Below are 23,630 nucleotides of genomic sequence, written 5' to 3'. Positions count from 1 at the left end.
AAAACCATCCACTTGAGGTTAAGCTAGCATTTATCTCAGCATATAAAGTTGACCTAGTGTGTGACCTAGGATGTCACCTCCCTGAGCCTCTATTTATTCATCTATAAAAGGGTACAAATGTGACAGGTCACCTGCAATTTCCTTCATCTCAAAGATCTTAACAGTCTAATGTGGAATTGTTCCTCAGTTGACATAAAATTCTTATTAGGAGAATTTTGTTAAAATGTGTTTTATCAATACAGATGCACTTGATGTTTAAAACTTGTCGGCTTATCAAAAACCCTGACTGATGAGAGACTGATCATTTTCTAAGGAACTGTTATAATTCAAGATAAAGGAGGAAATATTTGTGTTTTTTTTCATTGTGTCAATGCAGTGATTTTTTTAAAAAATTAAGAGCAGGTAGATCTTTAGGCACCAAAAAAGGATTGTTTGAAATACAAAACATTTTATTCTTAAAGCTCACCAGCTGAGGTTTGCTGACAAGAGAAATCATCATACAACATAACCTTTTATTTCATCAGAGGAAGTCATCCCTACCCAGGATCTGAAGCCCCAGATCCACAAAATGGTTTCATATGAGTGACAATCCTACTCAAAACAGCTGTCTGCGAGGAAAATAAATGGGATTTAATCTGCCATAAAATGAACAGCACAATTTATTTTTCTTGAGGAAGTCATGCCTTGTGACATTGGTGAGCTGTAACGGTTTTGCTTTGAAAAGAAGCATCCCCTTCTATGCCAAACCCATATGAATTCATCCACGTGGAGTTTTCATCCAGAAAAAGCAACTGGAAAGCCAGATTGGCTTACCCACCACCTGAGGATGGGAGCTGCCCTCCCCTATCTTTAAAAGGACTGATTTAAAACATGAGCCCTAAATAATTATTCAATTCAGAGAGAGGTTTTAAGATGGTTGAAATATATGAAATGATCAGCCAGCCATTAATGTTCTACAAAAAATGACAATTTCATATGCCTCAAGCTAATATTTAAAGAGAACAGAACTGTAAAATAGCAAAATGCTAGTTAAAAAAATGACAATTAGATGAGATTTATCATTTCTTCAAAATGAAAATATTTTTTAAAAACTTAAAAGCAACTAATAGAGGAAATATAAATACTTACAACCCCTAAATTGACAACATTTTCTGTGTGGGCATTTTTAAAGACCTCACAGGAATTAACAGTATTTTAAATGTATCTCATTCATTCAAGTACACAAAATATTTTTTAAATGATAAAGAAAAAGAAAGCGGTAACAAAATTTTTCAACTGTGAAATATGCTTTAATATTATATATGATACCTAACTACAGCCCAACTAGACAACAGAACTTAAGTGTACCTCTTCATTCTATTTTCCAAGATACTTATTTTTGTGTCCAAAATTCATCCAGAACTGGTCCATTCCAACACTCTAGTCTCAAATTCTACGTTAAAACATTTTTAAAACAGTTTCTAACACCACATAAAAATGTCTATTTGTGTGGAAGTTTCAGCACATGTATCTTTATTCAATCAAATATAAATTTTACTGAAATTGAACTGAAACAAATAAATTTCATCAAATTTGATATACTAGGACTTTATTGAGAAGACAGAGGATATCACCCCAAAATTCTGAACCTTCCAGTGCCAGTCTTATAGAGGCTAATTCCTAAAACAATTCATCAAGAAAAACATATACCTTTATAGAATCTGAAGACCTTTTATCCTAATCTGCAAAAAAAGGATCTACTTAAAATAGGCTGTTTCTACCAGAATAAAGAAAGCATTCCAGTGGTATTCATGAGGATCGTGACCCTCGCGACTGTGTGTAACGCTCAGAAACAATCCTGAAAACTGCAAGGATTAGTCACATTTGCTCTACAGAAGAAAAAGGAGAAAGCCAAATGCTGGTCTAAACATTATGGCAAATATCAGGCTCAGCAAGGACACATAACTCGTTATTTTGTCAGATACGTCCTTTGTTTACACAGACATTTACAACACGTGAGACTGGAGTTTTCGTTTAAAAGTAAGAGGGAGAGAAATCCCAGGAGTGCTTTGCCTTCCGAGACAGCTTCTATTCAAAGCATATGCTGCCACTGACGAGTAGGATTCATATTTTACAAACACATAAAGACATTTTTATGAGTTGATTTTGTGTTTTGGAACTTGCAGAATGTACGCTTTATAAATTGTCTTCCCTATTTTCCTCTGACTTTGAGAACATATAACCGTTCTACGTTCATATTTACGACTCTATGCCCTGGACTCCCTTCGGCGGCAGACACAAAAATAATTGCGAAAACAGAACAGTTTTATTAAAACTGTACATTTCATCCTTATGCGGCATGATAGGCAAATTTATCAACAGAAATCAATCAGTTTTCTTTCACTTCTATAGCAGGTGATGATAAATTTCTAAAAGTGTACAGTTGAATTTTATAATATTTTCTTAGCTCCTGTTACTTATTAGTATTTAATATTGTATTTTGATTTTAAAATGCAATTATCCTTACAACTTGAAATCTGAATAATAAATCTAAGCAATTCCAAGATTCACTTAGAGTGACCGGCGCTCAATAAATCTGAGACATAAAAATGGCTTGTCTTACGGTCTAGTGGCCTGACGGAAAACCAGCACAAAGGCATTTCCGTTGACTGCCACCTCTGAATCTTTATATGCACTTTAGTGTTAGTATTTTATCATTTAAGATAGAAATGCACTACCATTCTTCATCTATTTTACAACCTTTTCACGCCAATGATACCTTCCAGCTTTGAACAGTTGTAAAACTTGTGCCAACTGATTTGTCTGGTTATGGAAACTTTCCTTAATGGTATACTTGGAGACTATCTGAGTAAAGTAGAACCTGGAATTCAAGACTCATCATTACCACCTGTGAAATGACTTAAAATATTCTCAGTATTTTAAAGATTTATAAACAATTTATCTATGTGAAGAGTCTAAGATTTTGATGGTAATATGGACCTTTAAAGAAATTGTGTGTATGTGTGTATACACATACGTGTGATTTCTGAATTTGGCACGAAAATTATTAAATGATTTCAAAGCAAATTAGATCTACAAAATATTGGAAGGCACATTTGTATAACAAAGAAGGAAAATTGGCGAAGGAGGAGTAACAGCAGTAACCTGAAATTCAACATAAAATGCTACAAAATGAGTTCATGAGAAGGCATAGTAAATGTCTATAAACTTGTGAAAATGCCAACATTTATCAAAGAAATGTTATCACAAATGTCACATAAAATAATGTAGAGGTAACACTATCGAATTCCCATCCCAAATTTCCCCTTGCAGATTTATAAATCCAATATCAATTAAATGCTAAATAATAAGAGTAGAAAAATGTACGTCAAAATAATATGGATAAGACACAGGAGATTTTTGAAATTAAGCTATTTATGCATTTATATTACTCACTGAAGCTCCAACCCCAATTCTGAGACACATGACAATTATTCTGAAACCCTGATTTGCATAAAAATGACACATAGGTTTTGTTGAAGTGAAGATTCTGATATATCTGGATGGAGCCTGACAGTCTGCATGACTGGTAAGCCTCAACGTGATGCTGACGTTGCTGATCTATGGACCACACTTTGAGTAGCGAGGACCTATGCTCCCTGAGGAAGAGTAAACTAGATTTCTTTAAAGTGGCTGATTTTGCTAGATCGGAAGGATAGTTTTAAGTTTGTGATTTTCCCTCTAACTAGAACATGGAAAATAACAGGTCTTTGTGAAACTCTAACACTCAGCTCCCTACTTTCCCTGTCCAGGAAGTTTGAAACAAGCAGGGGCGAGAGTGAGTTAGTATGCATGCGTGTGTACATACACATCCAGGGCACAATAGTGCCCTCACACCTGCATTAAGGGAAGTGTATCAGCAACTCTCCTGTGAGTTCCCTCGGTTTAAACTTGAATTCCTCTAAGCACACAAACTTTAGAGAACTGTCAGGTTCAAATCTGCCCTGTCTCTGAGGCTAAGCCCCAGCTTAGTTCACACATTTCAACATTTTCCGTGTGGATGCCGTGAAGGTTGCCTGGAATTTGGAGATAAGCCCAGGATTAGTCCTGCTTTAAAGTCATCATGAAGTCTTGTTAGAAGCCTCAAGTTAAGCTGTTAAATGTATTTCTGAGAGCTTACTGAAAAAAAAATATATATATTCACTAACTTTGGTAAGCGTCAGATAGCAAAAACATGGCGTTGGTTTTGAAATTTTACCTGTAGGCCTGTACCTTCCTGTTTTTATAGACAGTAGGCTTATGTTCTGAGGCTAAAACAACACTCTGTTTACCAAGCTCATTTCAGGAAGAATATCTAAACTGAGAAGTGCTGGGATGTTCATTTTTTAAAAGCATTTTGATAACTGGGTCAACTGGGTCAACTGGGTAAATTCAAGCTGATTTTTAGAAAGCACTTTGCACTGATTTTATAATTCGAAAATACTTTAGTATTTTTTTCTCTATTGCTATGAAACCAATTGTGCAGAATTCACCAATCATAGAATGATTACATTTTTTGGAACTATGAATTCCAAGCGATATTACACTTGTGCTATTAACATGGCTAACATGTTGGCCTTCCTTTTCTTTTTTTTTTCATGTGTAGCTATTCTACTGACCTGAAAGACATAAAATATAAAGCAGTAATGTTTGATTAAATCTTGTCAAAATTTTATTGCCTTTAGCCAAAGGACATTAGAGAATATTCAAAAGAGCTATAGTGCCAAGGTGTTAAAATGCATACTGAACAGACTTGGAACTAGAATATATTTCTGAAAATAAATATGAAGTGTAACATTTCAGAAATAATTTCCTGAAGGAGGCCAAAAAAATCCCCTATATTTTCTTGTACTTTAAAATTTGTCTAGCCTACTTAACTTGATTTTTAAAGAAGCGGTGGAAAATACTCCGATTTCTGGGTTGTCCAAAAGTAAAAAAAAAAAAAAAAAGCATAAAGTATAATAGCTTTTAACAGCATGGCTATGCATCATATCTGACTAAAAAGCAGAGAAAACTTCTTTGTCTTAGAGGCCCTGTAAACAAGAAATGCCTGGAAATACCTTCCTTCTCTTACAATAGTAAAAACAATCCTGAAAGGAATTTTTGATAAACATTAAGGTCACTGACATAATTTAGGGAGGTGACATGTTCTATTTACCCTCCTTTTGTTGAAACTCTAAAATTTCATTTTTCTTCAGTACCCATATAAACTACCTGCTTATTAGTAAAACTGGAGATTTTAAAAAAAAAATGTTAAGGCAGTCCTAATTTTTCCAACATGTTATAAATGACCACAATTCGTCTTCATATGCCTTCTATGAAGGCATGACTTCTAAATAACTTCTGTTGCAACTGGGGTTGTGGGGGCGAGGTGGTAGGTGATAGGTAGATGGGTAGATGATGGATGGATGGATGGACACATAGACAGAGGACTGACTGATTCAATTTTGTGAATAAGATTTCATTAAATTGAGAGGATCTCCTCACAAAAGTATGTAGAATATTGATGTTGTGTTTCCGGACAGTATTTGGGGAGGAGTGGTCAGAAGTTGAGAGCAGTTGCTCTCCTGTGGAGCACAGTTCCTTCAGCCATCAAAGTAGGTCTTCATCACAACCTCCCGGGAGGAGGTACTTAGATAACTAATGAGTTACTTATCCCCATTTTGATAAGGAATTTGAGACACTGCGAGGTTAATTTACCCAAAGTCATACAGTTCATAGTTGGTATCAGGATTCTAACCTGTGTTTACCATGTTGATTTTCTAGATTTCTCACAATTCAGAAAGCAGGAGTGATGCTTTTAGGTTCACCTAAACCCTAATATTTTATCAGAAGAGATTCTGTAATCTGAAACAAAAATTTGAAAGAAGGGCTTCTCTTATTCCATGCACCTTTAGAATTATGGTGTATTCTAAAAGATTTGTGGAAGTATTTTTATCACATGTGTTTCAACGTTTAGTCTTACACTATCGTCAGGCTAGTAAAATGACAAGCAATATTCAAAAAGCTTTCCCGTTTGAAAGTTTAATGATCATAAAATACGACTTTCAACTTGATAGTTCACAGGAAAAGAGTAACTAAAGGACAGATTTACGAAAGCATTAAAATAATGATTATCCTTAAAAATGTCCCGCAGGAAAGTGAAAATCACCATTACTCTCCCAACCAATCCTTTTTGTGTTGCTTCATGTCACTAACAGCAATGACATGGACCATGCAGAACACACTTCCTTCCTGGGTAACATTCTAAGCAGAAAGGACAGTCTATCAAAGTCGCTACAGAAGGGACAGTCTATCAAAGTCACTGCTATACAGAGATGACAATGATTTAAACTCAAGACAAAAGGAGATGCCACTATTTTCTCCCTCTTTAAAGACTTTCAGCTGAAAAATACCTTTGAGAAACATCCAGCAGAAACTCTACAAACCACAGTGTACTGCTACCAAGTGTCTCCTACTTTATTACCCCCAGGTCAAAATTCTGCTGTAGGAAATAGTTTACCAAGACAAAGTTAATTATGTAGAAAATTGTCCACAGATACACTGTCTTATTTCTCTTGGTACCAGTCAATCAAAAAATGCCATTTATTTGGTGATGTGTGGCCCCAGATCTTTATCCCCTTTTTCATTCTTTTATTTAAAAGCACAGTTTTAGCTTTAACACATGAAATGCCTATTTTTAGCCTGAGGTGGTAATGACTGCTTTGAAATAAGTAGCCTCAATTAGAATAAAAAAGAAATCAATGTGTTATTTAAATTAATTTTAAGTAATACATTTAATTTACGTACTTATTAGATACTGATTTAGATACTTATTGAACACACAACTATAGAAGCAATGCAAGGCAAAAACTACTTTGAAATCAACCTAAACTACCAAGTTCGTAGTTTACTATTTTAATAGAACAATAGACAACCTTTTTTTTTGGCCTACGAACTTCAACACATATGAATTACCGGCAAACCCTCAATCAGTTTTTGAAGCGAATCATTGCAGACAAAAATGCTAAAGGAACCTCAAAGCTAACACACCAAGCAGTTTTACTTCTACAGAATTTTTAAGTACTACGAAGAAAATGTTTCTGTTGCAAATGAGATTTCCAAAACCTCAATTAATCCATAGGATCTCAAGACGCATGTCCCTGAAGGCATAAGAACAACACGCAAACTCGTTTCCTGCCGCTCTTTCTTACACACATACAGTACAGTTAAACAGAGCTCCTTCATGCAAGGAAACAGAAGGTAGATGAATATCTTTAGAAGAGGTTTCCGCCTCTCCACTCACACCAGCCAAGAAGAATTTTACTTTCCCCTATTTAGAGTGAATATGATTTATCAAGTCCTAATCTCAAGAAACTTTCTATAATCTTATTCCCCTGACTTATAAACCAAACTGTGTTCATGAGAATAGTAAAAAAAAAAAAAAAAAAAAAAAAAAGAGTAGAACTGTGTCAAATTTTCTAATACACCGCATTCCAGGCCTTTCTGCTGTTATTATTGTTCAGATATGATAAAATAGCTAAAATTGCCAAGTAAAAATATTTATTTGTGTTACTTATAATTTCCAGTATTTATGAAGTAACACAAGCACAGCCTGGAGAATGTATCACACTGGTAAATAACAGAGCAGATCCTTTTCAGAAAGGGGAACAGATTTTCTGGTTCCACTGGAATATTTCACCATTCATATGTACTTACCGTAACATATTTTACAATGTTTGTCCTGAAGCTGCAGGTAGAATTTGAGGCATTCTGCCAATACCTCTCTAATTTACAACAGAAATGTAATACAAATTTCTTATAGGTCCCCAAATGATGCCCATAACTTTTCGTTCAATTCCTTTCGCATTTTGGTCAACATTTTATGAAATCACAGCATCGCAACATAGACAAAACTTTATCATCTCCTTTCAGATAGAATTAGAAAGAAACCATCACAATGATCATCTGCTTTATTTTAAAAGCCAGTAATGATTACGTAGGTGGTAAGAGAATCACATAAAATATTATTAACAACATCTTACCTCTATCACTGAAGTCATCGACCAGGATGATTTCTGCAATCAGACTTTCTGGGGTTCGGTTGATGATGCTGTGGATGGTCCGGAGGAGTGAAGTCCAGCCTTCGTTATGGAATGGGATAATGATGCTGGTGTTTGGTAGCCTTTCCAGATACATCTTGTGCCTACAGCTGGAGATGACAGAGGAAGGAAAGGCTATATCAGATACAAGACTGTAATATGTCTTATACTGCCATTGACTCATTGTGTTATCAGACAACTGTGAAAATTAGACTTTGCCTAGTACTTGCCCAGCCAAAGCTTCTACATCATCATACTTACTCTACCCATTCCTGGAATTCATTAATGATCTCCTTTCACATTCACTCTTAATGACATAATTATTTATCCTCTGTTATACCAATGGCTCAAAAACAAGGTAAGAAGTACACTTGGTGCTTCCTGAAATGCTGTGCTCTTGTTAATATGTTCTCTAATAGTAATAAGGATAAATTATACGTATTAACATCATTTCCACTGAGCACACAGCTAATGTTAAACTTTCCGGGAAAGTTTGGAAATTTCACTTCTGTAATATTTATGCCCAATTAATCAGTTTTGGTTGTGGTCTGTTTCCACAGCTGGGCAGTATTTAAGGCTCTAGGGGAGAAAAGAGTCTTAAAGTGAAATAAATGAAGATTTCATCTTAAATAGTCACACACTGATGCAACTGCATGGTAAGATTACATTAAGATCCAAATCATGACACTATCACATTCCTAATGAAAACTATACAGAGAAATCTCATGTTGCTGTTTTCACTGTAAAACAATCTGAGATGCCAAATAGGAAGTAGGTTTTAAATTTTGGCATAGTTTAAAGCAATTTAGTATATGTCATGGCTATTCTTTCAATATTCGTGATTTATTTAAGTAATTTATAAGCCACATCAGGGCAGAAAGCTGGTCTCAAATCTGATTTAATTCTTAGTTCAGCACTGGTCATAGTTGCCCAAGCTTCATTAAAGATAATGAATTAAGTTTGTGAAATCTTTAAGTTATTTCAAAAATAAAATAGGATAAAATTTCAATCAATTACCAAATTTAGTGATTTTTCTGGTACGGATAACATGAAAACAAACAAAAAGAGAGTGGAAATCTGGAAAGAAACGCGGTTTCTGTTTAAATACAGGAACATCTATTATATCATCTTTTGCCAAGACACTGGCTACTGTCTAGTCCAGATATTATAGTGTGAATTTGAAGTATGTATAGATTCTACCAAGATGTATAGACATGTACCAGCATATTCAAAACATTACTTAAAATATGGTTTTTTAGTCAGTTATCTCAACACTTCATTCTACTATGATCTCAATAGGATATCTTAAATATCACTGTGGATGTAAAACAGAGATCTTGCCTTGCAGATTCAGATAATAGAATACAATGTAATTAAAGCAAAAAAATTTAACTATCCTGGAAGATAAAATAAAATGAAACAATTTAGACAAATAATTTAAATATAAAATACAGGCATTTCTTTTTTATCTTGTCCTTTTATTATCAATTATTTAATCTAAATTTTAAAATTTGTAACAATATTTATCAAACGAGATTTAGAGGTTTTCAAGTACAATGAAAAGCACTGGAAAAGACCATCAAAAGGATACCATGAAATGGACATGAAAATACTAGAAAAAAACATGAAGTTCCTTGTAGGATAACATAAAATAATTTAAAAAAGCAATATATGAAACAGATCTGTCAGTGATTTCCAAGAGAGTGTAGTGAGATGGATGCTTTCACGTCTAATGCACAAATGTGGAAAAGAGTGCTAAATTAATTCAGCACATCTCATCATAATTAAGTAGAGCCATCCATCCTTCTCAACAGAGACAAGAGCCCAAGACAAATGTGCTCTCCTGTATCAATACTCAGGATAATACAAAACACCATACCTAACCATGCTCTGGGAATGTAACTGATATCCCCAAGAGGCAAATTAGTTTTTAAACATTAAGAGGAGACGCTGTACATATCGCTTGCTTATTAATGAAATAGGAATTGCATTCAGAGTAATACATGATAAGTAATACCTGATAAGCAGTCAATAGGCTTAGGGCTTTAAAGAGATGTCTAACAGGTATCTACAATCCATTCAGAAAAAAAGGCAGACATAAGAGATAGCAGAATCACTGAGGTAGAAGAACGGATAAGTGACCTGGAAGACAAAATAGTGGAAATAACTACTGCAGAGCAGAATACAGAAAAAAGAATGAAAAGAATTGAGGACAATCTCAGAGAATTCTGGGACAACATTAACCACACCAACATTCAAATTATAGGGGTGCCAGAAGAAGAAGAGAAAAAGAAAGGGACTGAGAAAATATTTGAAGAGATTATAGTTGAAAACTTCCTTAATGTGGGAAAGGAAATAGTCAATCAACTCCAGGAAGTGCACAAAGTCCCATACAGGATAAATCCAAGGAGAAACACACCAAGACACATATTAATCAAACTGTCAAAAATTAAATACAAAGAAAGCATATTAAAAGCAGCAAGGGAAAAACAACAAATAACACACAAGGGAATCCCCATAAGGTTAACAGCTGATCTCTCAGCAGAAACTCTGCAAGCCAGAAGGGAGTGGCAGGACATATTTAAAGTGATGAAAGGGAAAAACCTACAAACAAGATTACTCTACGCAGCAAGGATCTCATTCAGGTTCAACGGAGAAATTAAAATATTTACAGACAAGCAAAAGCTAAGAGAATTCAGCACCACCGAACCAGCTTTACATCAAATGCTAAAGGAACTTCTCTAGGCAGGAAACACAAGACAAGGAAAAGACCTACAATAATAAACCCAAAACAATTAAGAAAATGGTAATGGGAACATACATATCGATAACTACCTTAAATGTAAATAGATTAAATGCTCCAACCAAAAGACAGAGACTGGCTGAATGGATACAAAAACAAGACCTGTATATATGCTGTCTACAAGAGACCCACTTCAGACCTAGGGACACATACAGACTGAGGGTGAGGGGATGGGAAAAGATATTCCATGCAAATGGAAATCAAAAGAAAGCTGGAGTAGCAAGTCTCATATCAGACAAAATAGACTTTAAAGAATGTTACAAGAGATAAAGAAGGACACTACATAATGATCAAGGGATCAATCCAAGAAGAAGATATAACAATTGTAAATATTTATGCACCCAACATAGGAGCACCTCAATACATAAGTCAAATGCTAACCGCCATAAAAGGGGAAATCGACAGGAACACAATCATAGTAGGGGACTTTAACACCCCACTTTCACCAATGGACAGGTCTTCCAAAATGAAAATAAATAAGGAAACACAAGCTTTAAATGACACATTAAACAAGATGGACTTAATTGATATTTATAGGACATTCGATCCAAAAACAACAGAATACATTTCTTCTCAAGTGCTCATGGAACATTCTCCAGGATAGATCATATCTTGGGTCACAAATCAAGCTTTGATAAATTTAAGAAAACTGAAATTGTATCAAGTATCTTTTCCGACCACAACACTATGAGACTAGATATCAGTTACAGGAAAAAATCTGTAAAAAATACTAACATATGGAGGCTAAATAATACACTACTAAATAACCAAGAGACCAGTGAAGAAATCAAAGAGGAAAGCAAAAAATACCTAGAAACAAATGACAATGAAAACACGATGACCCAAAACCTATGGGATGCAGCAAAAGCAGTTCTATGAGGGAAGTTTATAGCAAGACAATCCTACCTCAAGAAGCAAGAAACTCCTCAAATAAACAACATAACCTTATACCTAAAGCAATTATAGAAAGAAGAACAAAAAAACCCCAAAGTTAGCAGAAGGAAAGAAATCATAAAGATCAGATCAGAAATAAATGAAAAAGAAATGAAAGAAATATAGCAAAGATCAATAAAACTTAAAGCTAGTTCTTTGAGAAAGTAAACAAAATTGATAAACCATTAGCCAGACTCATCAAGGAAAAAAGGGAGAAGACTCAAAGCAACAGAATTAGAAATGAAAAAGGAGAGGTAACAACTGATACTGCAGAAATACAAAGGATCATGAGAGATTACTACAAGCAACTGTATGCCAATAAAATGGACAACCTGGAAGAAATGGAAAAATTCTTAGAAAAGCACAACCTTCTGAGACTGAACCAGGTAGAAATAGAAAATATAAACAGACCAATCACAAGCACTGAAATTGAGACTATGATTTAAAATCTTCCAACAAACAAAAGCCCAGGACCAGATGGCTTCACAGGCGGATTCTATCAAACATTTAGAGAATAGTTAACACCCATCATTCTCAAACTCTGCCAAAACATAGCAGAGGCAGGAACACTCCAAAACTCATTCTACGAGGCCACCATCACCCTGATACCAAAACCAGACAAAGATGTCACAAAGAAAGAAAACTACAGGCCAATATCACTTATGAACATAGATGCAAAGATCCTCAACAAAATACTAGGAAACAGAATCAAGGAGCACATTAAAAGGATTATACACCATGATCAAGTGGGGTTTATCCCAGGAATGCAAGGATTCTTCAATATACACAAATCAATCAATGCAATACACCATTTAACAAACTGAAGGAGAAAAACAATATGATCATCTCAATAAATGCAGAAAAAGCTTTGGACAAAATTCAACCCTCATTTATGATGAAAACCCTCCAGAAAGCAGGCATAGAGGGAATTTACCTCAACATAATAAAGGCCATATATGACAAACCCACAGCCAACATCGTTCTCAACGGTGAAAAACTGAAACCATTCCCTCTAAGATCAGGAACAACACAAGGTTGTCCACTTTCACCAGTAAAATTCAACATAGCTTTGGAAGTTTTTGCCACAGCAATCAGAGAAGAAAAAGAAATAAAAGGAATCCAAATCGCAAAAGAAGAAGTAAAGTTGTCACTGTTTGCAGATGACATGGTACCATAGAGAGAGAATCCTAAAGATGGTACCAGAAAACTACTAGAGCTAATCAGTGAATTTTGTAAAGTAGCAGGATACAAAATTAATGCACAGAAATCTCTTGCATTCCTATACACTAATGATAAAAAAATCTGACAGAGAAATTAAGGAAACACTCCCATTTACCACTGCAACAAAAAGAATAAAATACCTAGGAATAAACTAGAACAGAACTAGTTCACAGAACTAGAACAGAACTAGTTCACAGAACTAGAACAAAAAACTTCACAATTTGTATGGAAAAACAAAAGACCCCAAATAGCCAAAGCAATCTTGAGAACGAAAAACGGAGCTGGAGGAATGAGGCTCCCAGACTTCACACTACACTACAAAGCTACAGTAATCAAGACGGTATGGTACTGGCACAAAAACAGAAATACAGATCAATGGAACAGGATAGAAAGCCCAGAGATAAACCCACGCACATATAGTCACCTTATTTTTGATAAAGGAGGCAGGAATATACAATGAAGAAAAGACAGCCTCTTCAATAAGTGGTGCTGGGAAAACTGGTCAGCTACGTGTATAAGAATGAAATTAGAAAACTCCCTAACACTATACACAAAAATAAACTCAAAATTCATTAAAGACTTAAATGTAAGGACAGACACTACCAAACTCTTAGAGGAAAACATAGGCAGAACATTCTATGACATACATCACAGCAAGATCCTTTGTGACCCACCTTCTAGACAAATGGAAATAAAAAGAAACATAAACAAATGGACCTAATGAAACTTAAAAGCTTTTGCACAGCAAAGGAAACCATAAACAAGACGAAAAGACAACCTCAGAACGGGAGAATATATTTGCAAATGAAGCAACTGACAAAGGATTAATCTCCAAATGTTACAAGCAGCTCATGTAGCTCAGTATCAAAAAAACAAACAACCCAATCCAAAAATGGGCAGAAGACCTAAACAGACATTTCTCCAAAGAAGATATACAGACTGCCAACAAACACATGAAAGGATGCTCAACATCACTAATCATTAGAGAAGTGCAAATCAAAACTACAGTGAGGTATCACCTCACACCGGTCAGAATGGCCATCATCAAAAAATCTACAAACAAGAGAACAAACGTATGGACACCAAGGTGGGGAAAGCAGCGGAGGATGGTAGTGGTGCTGTGATGAATTGGGAGATTGGGATTGACATATATACACTAATATGTATAAAGTGGGTAACTAATAAGAACCTGTTGTGTAAAAAAATAAATAAAATTTAAAAAATAATTTTAAGAAAAGAAAAAAATTCTATGGTGAACTTTAGGTTGAATTAGTTCTTCTTTTATCCATAAACTGAATTAACCAGAGCCTCATCCAAAGCTTAAAGTACCTGTAAACGAAATCACTCTGTATAAGAAAGTGAGAAAAGCAAAAAAAAAAAATTCTGCAAACAATAAATGCTAGAGAGGGTGTAGAGAAAAGGGAACCCTCTTGCACTGTTGGTGGGAATGTAAATGGATACAGCCACTATGGAGAACAGTATGGAGGTTCCTTAAAAAACTACAAATAGAATTACCATATGACCCAGCAATCCCACTACTGGGCATAAACCCTGAGAAAACCATAATTCAAAAACAGTCATGTACCACAATTTTCATTGCAGCTCTATCTACAATAGCCTGGAGATGGAAACAACCTAAGTGTCCATCATCGGATGAATGGATAAAGAAGATGTGGCACATATATACAATGGAATATTACTCAGCCATAAAAAGAAATAAAACTGAGTTATTTGTAGTGAGGTGGATGGATGTAGAGTCTGTCATACAGAGTGAAGTAAGTCAGAAAGAGAAAAACAAATACCGTATGCTAACACATATATATGGAAACTAAAAAAAAAAAAAGGTCTTGAAGAACCTAGGGGCAGAACAGGAATAAAGATGCAGATGTAGAAAATGGACTTGAGGATGTGGGGAGGGGGAAGGGTAAGCTGGGACAAAGTGAGAGAGTGGCATGGACATATATACACTACCAAGTGTAGAATAGCTAGCGGGAAGCAGCTGCATAGCACAGGGAGATCTGCCCGGTGCTTTGTGACCATCTAGAGGGGTGGAATAGGGAGAGTGCGAGGGAGACGTAAGAGGGAGGAGATATGGGTATATATGTATAGCCGATTCACTTTGTTATACAGCGGAAACTAACACACCATTGTAAAGCAATTATACTCCAATAAAGATGTTAAGAAAAAAAAAATGAATGCCCCTAAAGCAAGTATCAAGCAATGAAGTTGGGGAATAAGCAGTCCTATGGTAAGACATATCTGAGCTGTTTTCTATAACATCTCCCAGGGTTTTCCAGTGAGATGGAGCCTCACTTGCCCACAAGGATAAGCATCAGGCCAGGCACCTTTTGGTGGCTGCTCTCCCTTCCCTGTCTTACTTCTTCACCCTACTTCTCCAGGTTCATTCTGTGATTACCTGTTTAAAACTATTGCAAACAAATCTGTCTCAGAGTCTGCTTTAAGGGAACCCAATCTTAGACATAGGCATATAAATTATACTACACTTGGCAAGAACTGTCCCTTGAATACAGAGTGATGGTCAAAATTCCCTAAGAAACACAATTATTTCTGTAGTGTTATGAAACTTGTAGTTTGTTACACCTGGAGATATTTTTAAATAATTAAAAAAATCTGTCACAGGTACATTTTACTCTTTCTTTGAACTTTTTAATTATCACTGATACTCTGTTCAGAGTCTACTCTATGCCTATGAAATACAGCTATCAGCACTATTTTTATATGTACAGTGTGTACACATAAAATCATGTACACAAATTACATTAAAAATAGCCTTAATTAGTAGACTATTAGTAGTAAAGTTACCTTCTTTACATAGATGTCTGTAATTAAGTTTTTCAATTAGCCCACACTGAAAACTCCTATTTTGTGCTTATAATTATTCCTGAAATATTGAAAAATCACACTTTACACATTAGACTATCGAGGTTTAAGTGATGGCTTTGCCACTTACTACCTGTGTGACAACGGGCAAATTATTTAACTACTATAAGGGTAGTTTGCTTATGTGGAGCAATTAAGAAGCAAAAGGTTATACCTTCTTCATAATGTGTAATAAGAATTAAATTAGATAATTTAATAATTAAATTAGATAATTAAATTAGATAATCCATACAAAGTATTACATCTGATAATAGCAAGAGTTTGATAAATACTATCATCATTACTGTTGCTGTTACTGTTAGTTTAACAGTTACTGTTTTACCTGTCAAGTCCTCTGTGGAAGGAGCTAGGGAACTAGTAGAGATGAGAACTGCATGAGAGAAAGTGAGAGACACTTATGATACATAAATGAATAAATTACGGTTTCTTCCCTTAAGGATTCACAGACCGGTGGACAAATATATAAAATAATTAGACTCAAATGAGACAAGTGACATAATAGATGGCACACAGGCAATGAAAAGCCCGAAGGAAGTATGGTTAACTTTGTCTGAAAGAATGAGGGAAGTCTTTATAGATGAGTCTGTATGTTGAGAACAGATCATGTACGATCTTGAAGTGATTCTAAGAAATCTGGACATTAGCCCGCAGTCAACGTGAAGTATTTCACATATTGTTAATGATGAGGAAGACAGGATCACGTTTACATATTCCTCTGGCATCCGGGCAAATGATGCACCGAAGACAGTAGAAACGAAAGGAAAAAAGATTAGAGACAGTGATACTCTGGGGCAAAACAATGAGGGTGCTGATCTGATGTTTACTCTAAGGAAAATCAGCCTGTTTGTGATGGTGCCTGAACTGATTAAATTATACTTAGTTATTCTAGCACGTAAGCCGCTCCAGAGGAAACTGAATTCACTCTCAAAGTCAGCATATTGGATTGGCCAAGTTGTGGTCCAGATGACTGCTTCTCATTATTACTAGAAATACTGAAGAGTATCCAGGGTTTTATTAAGAATCTGCAACCTGTGTATTTTAGATTTAATCTCAAGTCAGGCTGAGAATGGGAAAGTTGTGAAATGGGAAGACAATGTGTCACTGTGGAACTGTGTTGAAGAAATAAGTAAAATGAAGTCAGACAATTTGTATGCTTATGGTTACAAATTTATAGGCAGCAAATTTATAAAAAGAAAATAGGGACAATTTAAAACATTTGTTGCATTAAATTTATAGGAATATGGGTGAAGATGCCTGTATTATTGCATTTCATATTGCTGTATTATTTTGAAATAAGCCTTCACATAAAATTAACTTGGAGTTTAGGAATGGCTCAGAGATGAGGAAATGCCTTTGTTAAGTAACAATTTATCTAAATGAATGGAAAAAACATTCTTAAATGCACCAGAGAGATGAAAGAAATAGTTTAAATTCTTAAAAAGCTACTTGTGAGAAATAAATCATGAAGGCATTTTAAAAGCTAACAAAAAACCAAATCAGTCTGTAAACATTCTGCTAAACCATTCACAGTAATGAAAATAAAATTCAATAGAAAATTTCTCATAGGCTTCTAAGTTTCCCCAAAATAGAACACACACATTTTCTGATATTCTCTATTGGCATTTAATAAACTGAGAGATTTAAAAATAGATTTAGTTTAACAACATTGTTTATTTTAAACATACTTAACTGTCATTCCTTTCAGAGTTACGTTAATTTATCTTCATAATTTCATTGGTTTCACAAAAAATAAGTGTTTCTTTTGACTATAGGAATAAGCCAATGTTTTTAAAAAATAAAGGTACATGAAATAAGTACTAGACTTATTTGTGACTTTTTTTTGTCTAAAAGAGATATTGTTCATGCAAGAATGTCAACCTTTATACTGTTAGCGTTTAGGTAAACTTGCATTTAAGGTTCTTAAGACCTTCATAAACATTCTTTCTCACTGCCTAAGCTGAGTATTTAGTTTTGGACACAGTGTCAAAACTCACATTTTAAAAATTCAAATTTTCAGACTGTAAGATTTGACTAGAATGTTTGAATAAAAGTATTTGCATATTTTAATCCTTAGATCATTCTGTTAGCTTATCTGAAGTATGACTTTATTTTTTGTTTTACTGGATTTTTCTATCTATTTATATTAAACAGATCAGTCAGGGTGTTATGTTATGGTCATAAATAACCCTAAATCCCAATGACCCAAAAAAGTGAATATTCTCTTTCTTGCATCTTCTGCTTATTCATCACTGGTTTGCGAGAGGGTCTCTGCCTGTTGTCACTGACAACAGCCAACATTTGGACCACTGTCAATCACTGTGCCAGAGGTCAATGAGAACAGTGATGGGTCTCAAGCTAGTAATTAAATGGTCTGTCTCTAAAACGACATAGTTCTCTCTGCTTACAAATAGCTGGTCGGAACTATTCACCCTGGCATGAGAACCCAGGAAGTGCAATCCTATATAGTGCAGAAGAATTATAGCCAGAAATAGTGGGCAAACAACACAAATGAACACGACCATCTTAGTCTTCTGCATTCTTTCAAATAAAAAAGGAAATAGGAAAAAGGAAACTGCCTGTTATACTATATTATATGGAAACATTAAAGAGATTCAGTTTCTTCACAAAGAAAAAAAAAACAAGAAAAACCTGATCATATATATTCGAGGTGTCCCATCTACAGAAGCATAGTTAGCTGTAGGCACATTTTTAGAGCTGCAACCACACTTACGGTATCATCAAGTTTAGTCCCTCATTTAATTGAAAATTGAGACATGTTTTAGAGAGTTAAACAAAAATTATTTTAACAATCAATTTGGTAAAACAGTATAGTGGGTGAAGAGGTTATACAGTGATGGGGCACTATTCCTGACTCAAAGAGTTTACAATTTTTTGAAAGGTATTTATAACTCACACAGCTGGATAACACAGAGCAATGAACTAGAATCTGACATTCTTCAGTTTTGACTACGTCATCTTTTGGAAATGCCATTCTATCATTGGCCTTTTAAGACATCTTTATATTAATGCAATCAATTAAATTATATAAATGCTGTAATATTTTAAAGTGAGGTAGGCAATTACTTTATTAGACCAAACATTTCTGTGAAATGTATTATCTATTCTCCATTAATACTTTTGGAAACAAAAGTTTCAATACACACTCTAAGAGGGACCACTGAACCAATGGGCCATCTGGATCACTAGATTACACTATTAGGGGAATAAAACAAACAGACATTATGCCCACTATATCTAATATTCCTTTATTAGTGTTGTATATTTTAATAAAAATAGAGAGCTTTGCTATTTCTAGCTAATAATATTTCTAGCTGAGATTATCACTAAGATTTCCTCTTTTAACAAAGATGGAGTAACATGGACCATATGTACCCTTCCACTTGACCAACTAAACAGCTAGATTAAAAATATGAAACAATGGTTTTTCAAGACATTGGCCAAAAAATATAGATACCTTTAAGAAACAGGAAACAAACAAGTTTGCCTGCTTATACTCTAGACTGAAATTCCAGGCAATGATGAAGTTAGGAGAACCCCAAGTGGATCCAAGTGATCTCCCTAAATTGTGGAAATAAAGCCAAGAATCTAGGGTTATCAAGGTAGATAGAGTTTGCAGGATACAATTCTCTCTCTAAAGGAGGGAATTGTATAGAAAAAACCTAGGAGATCTACAGAGTCCCCTTGAGTCTTCAGCTGAGTACTGATAAGTGCATATGTGTGAAGAAACAACCCTGAACTGAGGAATGAACCACCAGAAAAGATTAGAGGGATCAATAACTCATACAGGGCATGAAATACTTCTTGTTCTCAGCAGGCATAACGGAAAAACTTATATCTCATGGAGAATTGGGTAGAGTATTGGAAAAAGGGTTAGAAAGGATGGACAATTAGCCCAGGACTAAATACAGTTTTGGTTCAACTTAACAAAGCTTTAGAGCAATACTTAACAGTATCAAACTGTTTCTAAGTTATTGTATTGTATCACAGGTAAAAGCTCAATTATACTTATAGGAATATCAAAATATTTTACACCTTAAAAAGTAAAATTCAAATGTCTGACAACCAAGAGAAACTACAAACCTTTCAAAGAAGCAGGAAAATAAGAAATCAAATGAAAAATCATTTAAGTGAAATTGACACAGAAATGACACAGATGATAGACTAGGCAATGATATTAAAATAGTTATTGTGGCTGTTTTCCAGATGTTCAAGAAGCTAAAGGAATACATGAACATGTTAAGAGTCACAGAAGATATTAAAAATGCCCAAATACAACTTCTAGAGAATAAAACTACAGTAATATGAGATGAAAAATACATTGGACAAAATTTAAGGCAGAGGGGCTTCCCTGGTGGCGCAGTCGTTGAGAGTCTGCCTGCCAATGCAGGGAACATGGGTTCGAGTCCTGGTCCGGGAAGATCCCCCATGCCGCGGAGCAACTAAGTCCGTGCGCCACAACTACTGAGCGTGCATGTCTGGAGCTTGTGCTCCGCAACAAGAGAGGCTGCGATAGTGAGAGGCCCACACACTGCGATGAAGAGTGGCCCCCGCTTGCCACAACTAGAGAAAGCCCTCGCACAGAAATGAAGACCCAACACAGCAAAAATAAATAAATAATTAATTAATTTAAAAAAATTAAGGCAGATTAGGTATTGCCAAAGAAAAGATCAGTAAACTTGAAGACATGAAAATAGAACTGTCCAAAATTAACAAAAAAGAGGAAAAAAAGAACATAAAATGAACAGAGCATCAGTATTGCGGGACAACTTCAAGAGGCCTAATGTGCGTGTACTTAAAGTATCCAAAAAGAAGGCAAGGGAGACATAAAAAAGTATTTGAAGATACATATGAAAGTTTTGAAGATTTAATGAAAATGTGAAGCACTAAGCTTCAAAAAGGTCACTGAAATCTGAGCACAATAAACATGAAGAAAACTACATTAATGCCTACCATAACTCAACTGTTAAAATCAATGATAAAGAGACCATCTTAAAAGTAACCAGACAAAAAAGACACATAAGTCTAGTGGAAAATGGCTAAGAGTGACAGCAGACTTCTTGTTAAAAATGATGAAAGATAGTAAGGGAGTGGAGAAACATCTTTAAGTACAGAAAAGAAAAATTCAAAAAAAGAGAAAAAAAAATCAACCTAGTTTTCTTTAGTCAATGAAAATACATTTAAAAGGCAAAGGTAAAATTAAAAAATTTCAGACATGCAAATATTGATCAGGAGACCCACACAAAAGTAAATGTTACAGGAATTACTTCAGAACAATTCAATGGAAGCCTATATATAGACAAAAAATAAAAAGCAACATAAAAGAATTTTGTGGGCACCCTGGAAGAGACAGCACAGCAGAAACTCTTACACTAAATAGCTCTGTTGCAAAAGCTCCATGTCAGCAACTGTAATTAAGAGACCTAGGGCTCACTTCCCCCACCATGCCCACAAAAAGAGGGCAGGCCAACAATGTTGGACTCCAATCACCCTAACACCGCTCCCATTTAGGGTGAAGGTTCCAAGGCAGACTAGTTTCCTCCTAAGATAAGGAACAAGGCAAGGATGTCTGCTCTCACCACCTTTATTTAACATTGTACTGGTACTTCTCCTCAAGGAAATTAGGCAAGATAATAAAATAAAAGGCATTCAAATAGAAAAGAAAGAATTAAAACTATTTCTACTTGTATAGGACATGACATTATATATTCTAAATAATACACACATGCAAAAACACACACAAACATACCTGCACACAAATTAGAATAATCTCAGTAAAGTTGCAGAATACAAGCTCAATATACAAAATCAAATGTACTTTTATAGGTGAGCAATAAAAGATGTTAAAAACAAAATTAGGATGACAGCGTCATTTGCAATAGCATGAAGAAGAAATTACTTAGAAAAATAGTTAACAAAACAAGCTCAAGACTTGTATGCTTAAAAACTACAAATCACTATTGAAAGAAATTACAGGGCCATCTAAATAAATGGAAACACATCCTGTGCTCTGGATCAGAAAACAATAGTAAGATGGCAATATTCCCCAAATTTGTGTACAGATTCAACACAAACCACATAAAAATCCCAGGTGTCTTTTTGTTTTATGACAAATTTATTTTAAAATTCATACGGTTATGTAAGTGTTATGAATCAACTGTATTCTCCATAAATTCATCTGCTCAAGTCTTAGCCTCAGTACCTCAGAATGCGACTGTACTTAGAGATAGGGTCTTAAAAGAGGTAATTAACTTAAAATGAAGTTACTAGGGTGGACCCTAAATCAACATGAATGGTGTTTTTACGAGACAAGAAAATCTGGACACAAACAGACATCGAGAGAAGACCAGGTGAACACACAGGGTGAAGATGGCCATCTACATGTACATGAGAAGGGTCTCAGAAGAAACTAAACCTGCTGACATCTTGACCTCAGACTATGATCCGGAATGGTGAGAAAATAAATTTCTATTGTTTAAGTCACACAAAATAAGAATTTTGTGGGAAAATGATAAAATTACTATTTTATTTTACTTAAATCATTTAAAAAGATAAGTGATTAGTCTATAGCAAAAATAATAGCAACATATTTTGACATTTATAACATGAGTTGAAACAAAATACATGGCAACAATAACATAAAGGCCAGGAGTGGAGAAATGGATGTATACTGTTGTCTGGTTCTTTTACTACAAATGAAGTCATATAATATTACTTAAAAGCAGACCATGATACATTGTTATATTCCATCAGCATTAAAGCAACACTAAAATAACACAACATAACTTAAAATAACATAGTTATATCTACTATGCCCTCCCCCAAAGAAGATTAAATGGAATGATTACATATGTAATTAATTCAAAAGAAGTTAGAAACAGAAGAAAGGGAGGAAAGGCTTAATGGTTTATAAATAGAAAAGCGATAGTAATGTGATATATTTGGGTAAAACATATCAAAAATTATATTAAATGTAAATGGTCTACACATGCACATAAAAAGCAGACTGATCTCTGTTGCCTCCAAGAAACTCATTCTTAATGTAAAGATGCAAATAAAAGTAAATGCACAGAATATATACAATGCCAACACTAATAAAAAGAAAGCTAAAGTGGCTTTAATATAGCCAACAAAATAGATTTCAAAGCAAAGAATAGTACCAAGACATAAAAGTTTATTTCTTCATAAAAGGTCAGTTTATCAGGAGGACATAACAATCCAAATATTTATGCAGCTAATAATAGAAATATATGAAGCAAAAGTTGAGAGAACTGCAAGGAAATACAGATAATCCAAAAATTACACGAAGTTTACTCTTTGGATTTATTTTGAAATAACAAATCTTCGTAATAATAATAAATCTTCTTTTCCAGTTAAGGTGAAAGCTTAGATTATTGATTTAAGGCCACTTTTCATTCTTTTTACAAGCATTGAATTATAGATGATTAGAATAAGTTTATTCTAAGTACTTCTTTAAATATATCAAAGTTTTAAGAAATATTTTTATTTCAAAATATTTTCTAATTTCCCTTGAAACTTCCTTTTTGATATATTGATTACTTAAAAATGTGCTTTTTACTTCCAATTGAATGGCAATATTCCTGTTATCTTCCTGTCATTTAATTTTTAATTTAATTCTATTATTATGGTCAGAG

General features: G+C 34.5%; 1 protein-coding gene across 1 annotated transcript in view; it reads right to left on the bottom strand.

Moving 5' to 3' along the window:
* GALNTL6 (polypeptide N-acetylgalactosaminyltransferase like 6) overlaps nucleotides 1–23,630 on the bottom strand; it is a 1,137,703-nt gene that overhangs the window by 621,236 nt on the left and 492,837 nt on the right. Inside the window, exon 4 of the mRNA XM_004278676.3 lies at nucleotides 8,043–8,209. Within this exon, the coding sequence (XP_004278724.1) occupies nucleotides 8,043–8,209 (167 nt within the window). The remainder of the gene's footprint in view (nucleotides 1–8,042; nucleotides 8,210–23,630) is intronic.

This window comes from Orcinus orca, chromosome 6, assembly GCF_937001465.1.
Source record: "Orcinus orca chromosome 6, mOrcOrc1.1, whole genome shotgun sequence".
NCBI classification, from domain to species: domain Eukaryota; kingdom Metazoa; phylum Chordata; class Mammalia; order Artiodactyla; family Delphinidae; genus Orcinus; species Orcinus orca.
Note: the sequence above shows the minus strand (reverse complement) of the source record. Positions and strands in the feature narration are given on the sequence as shown.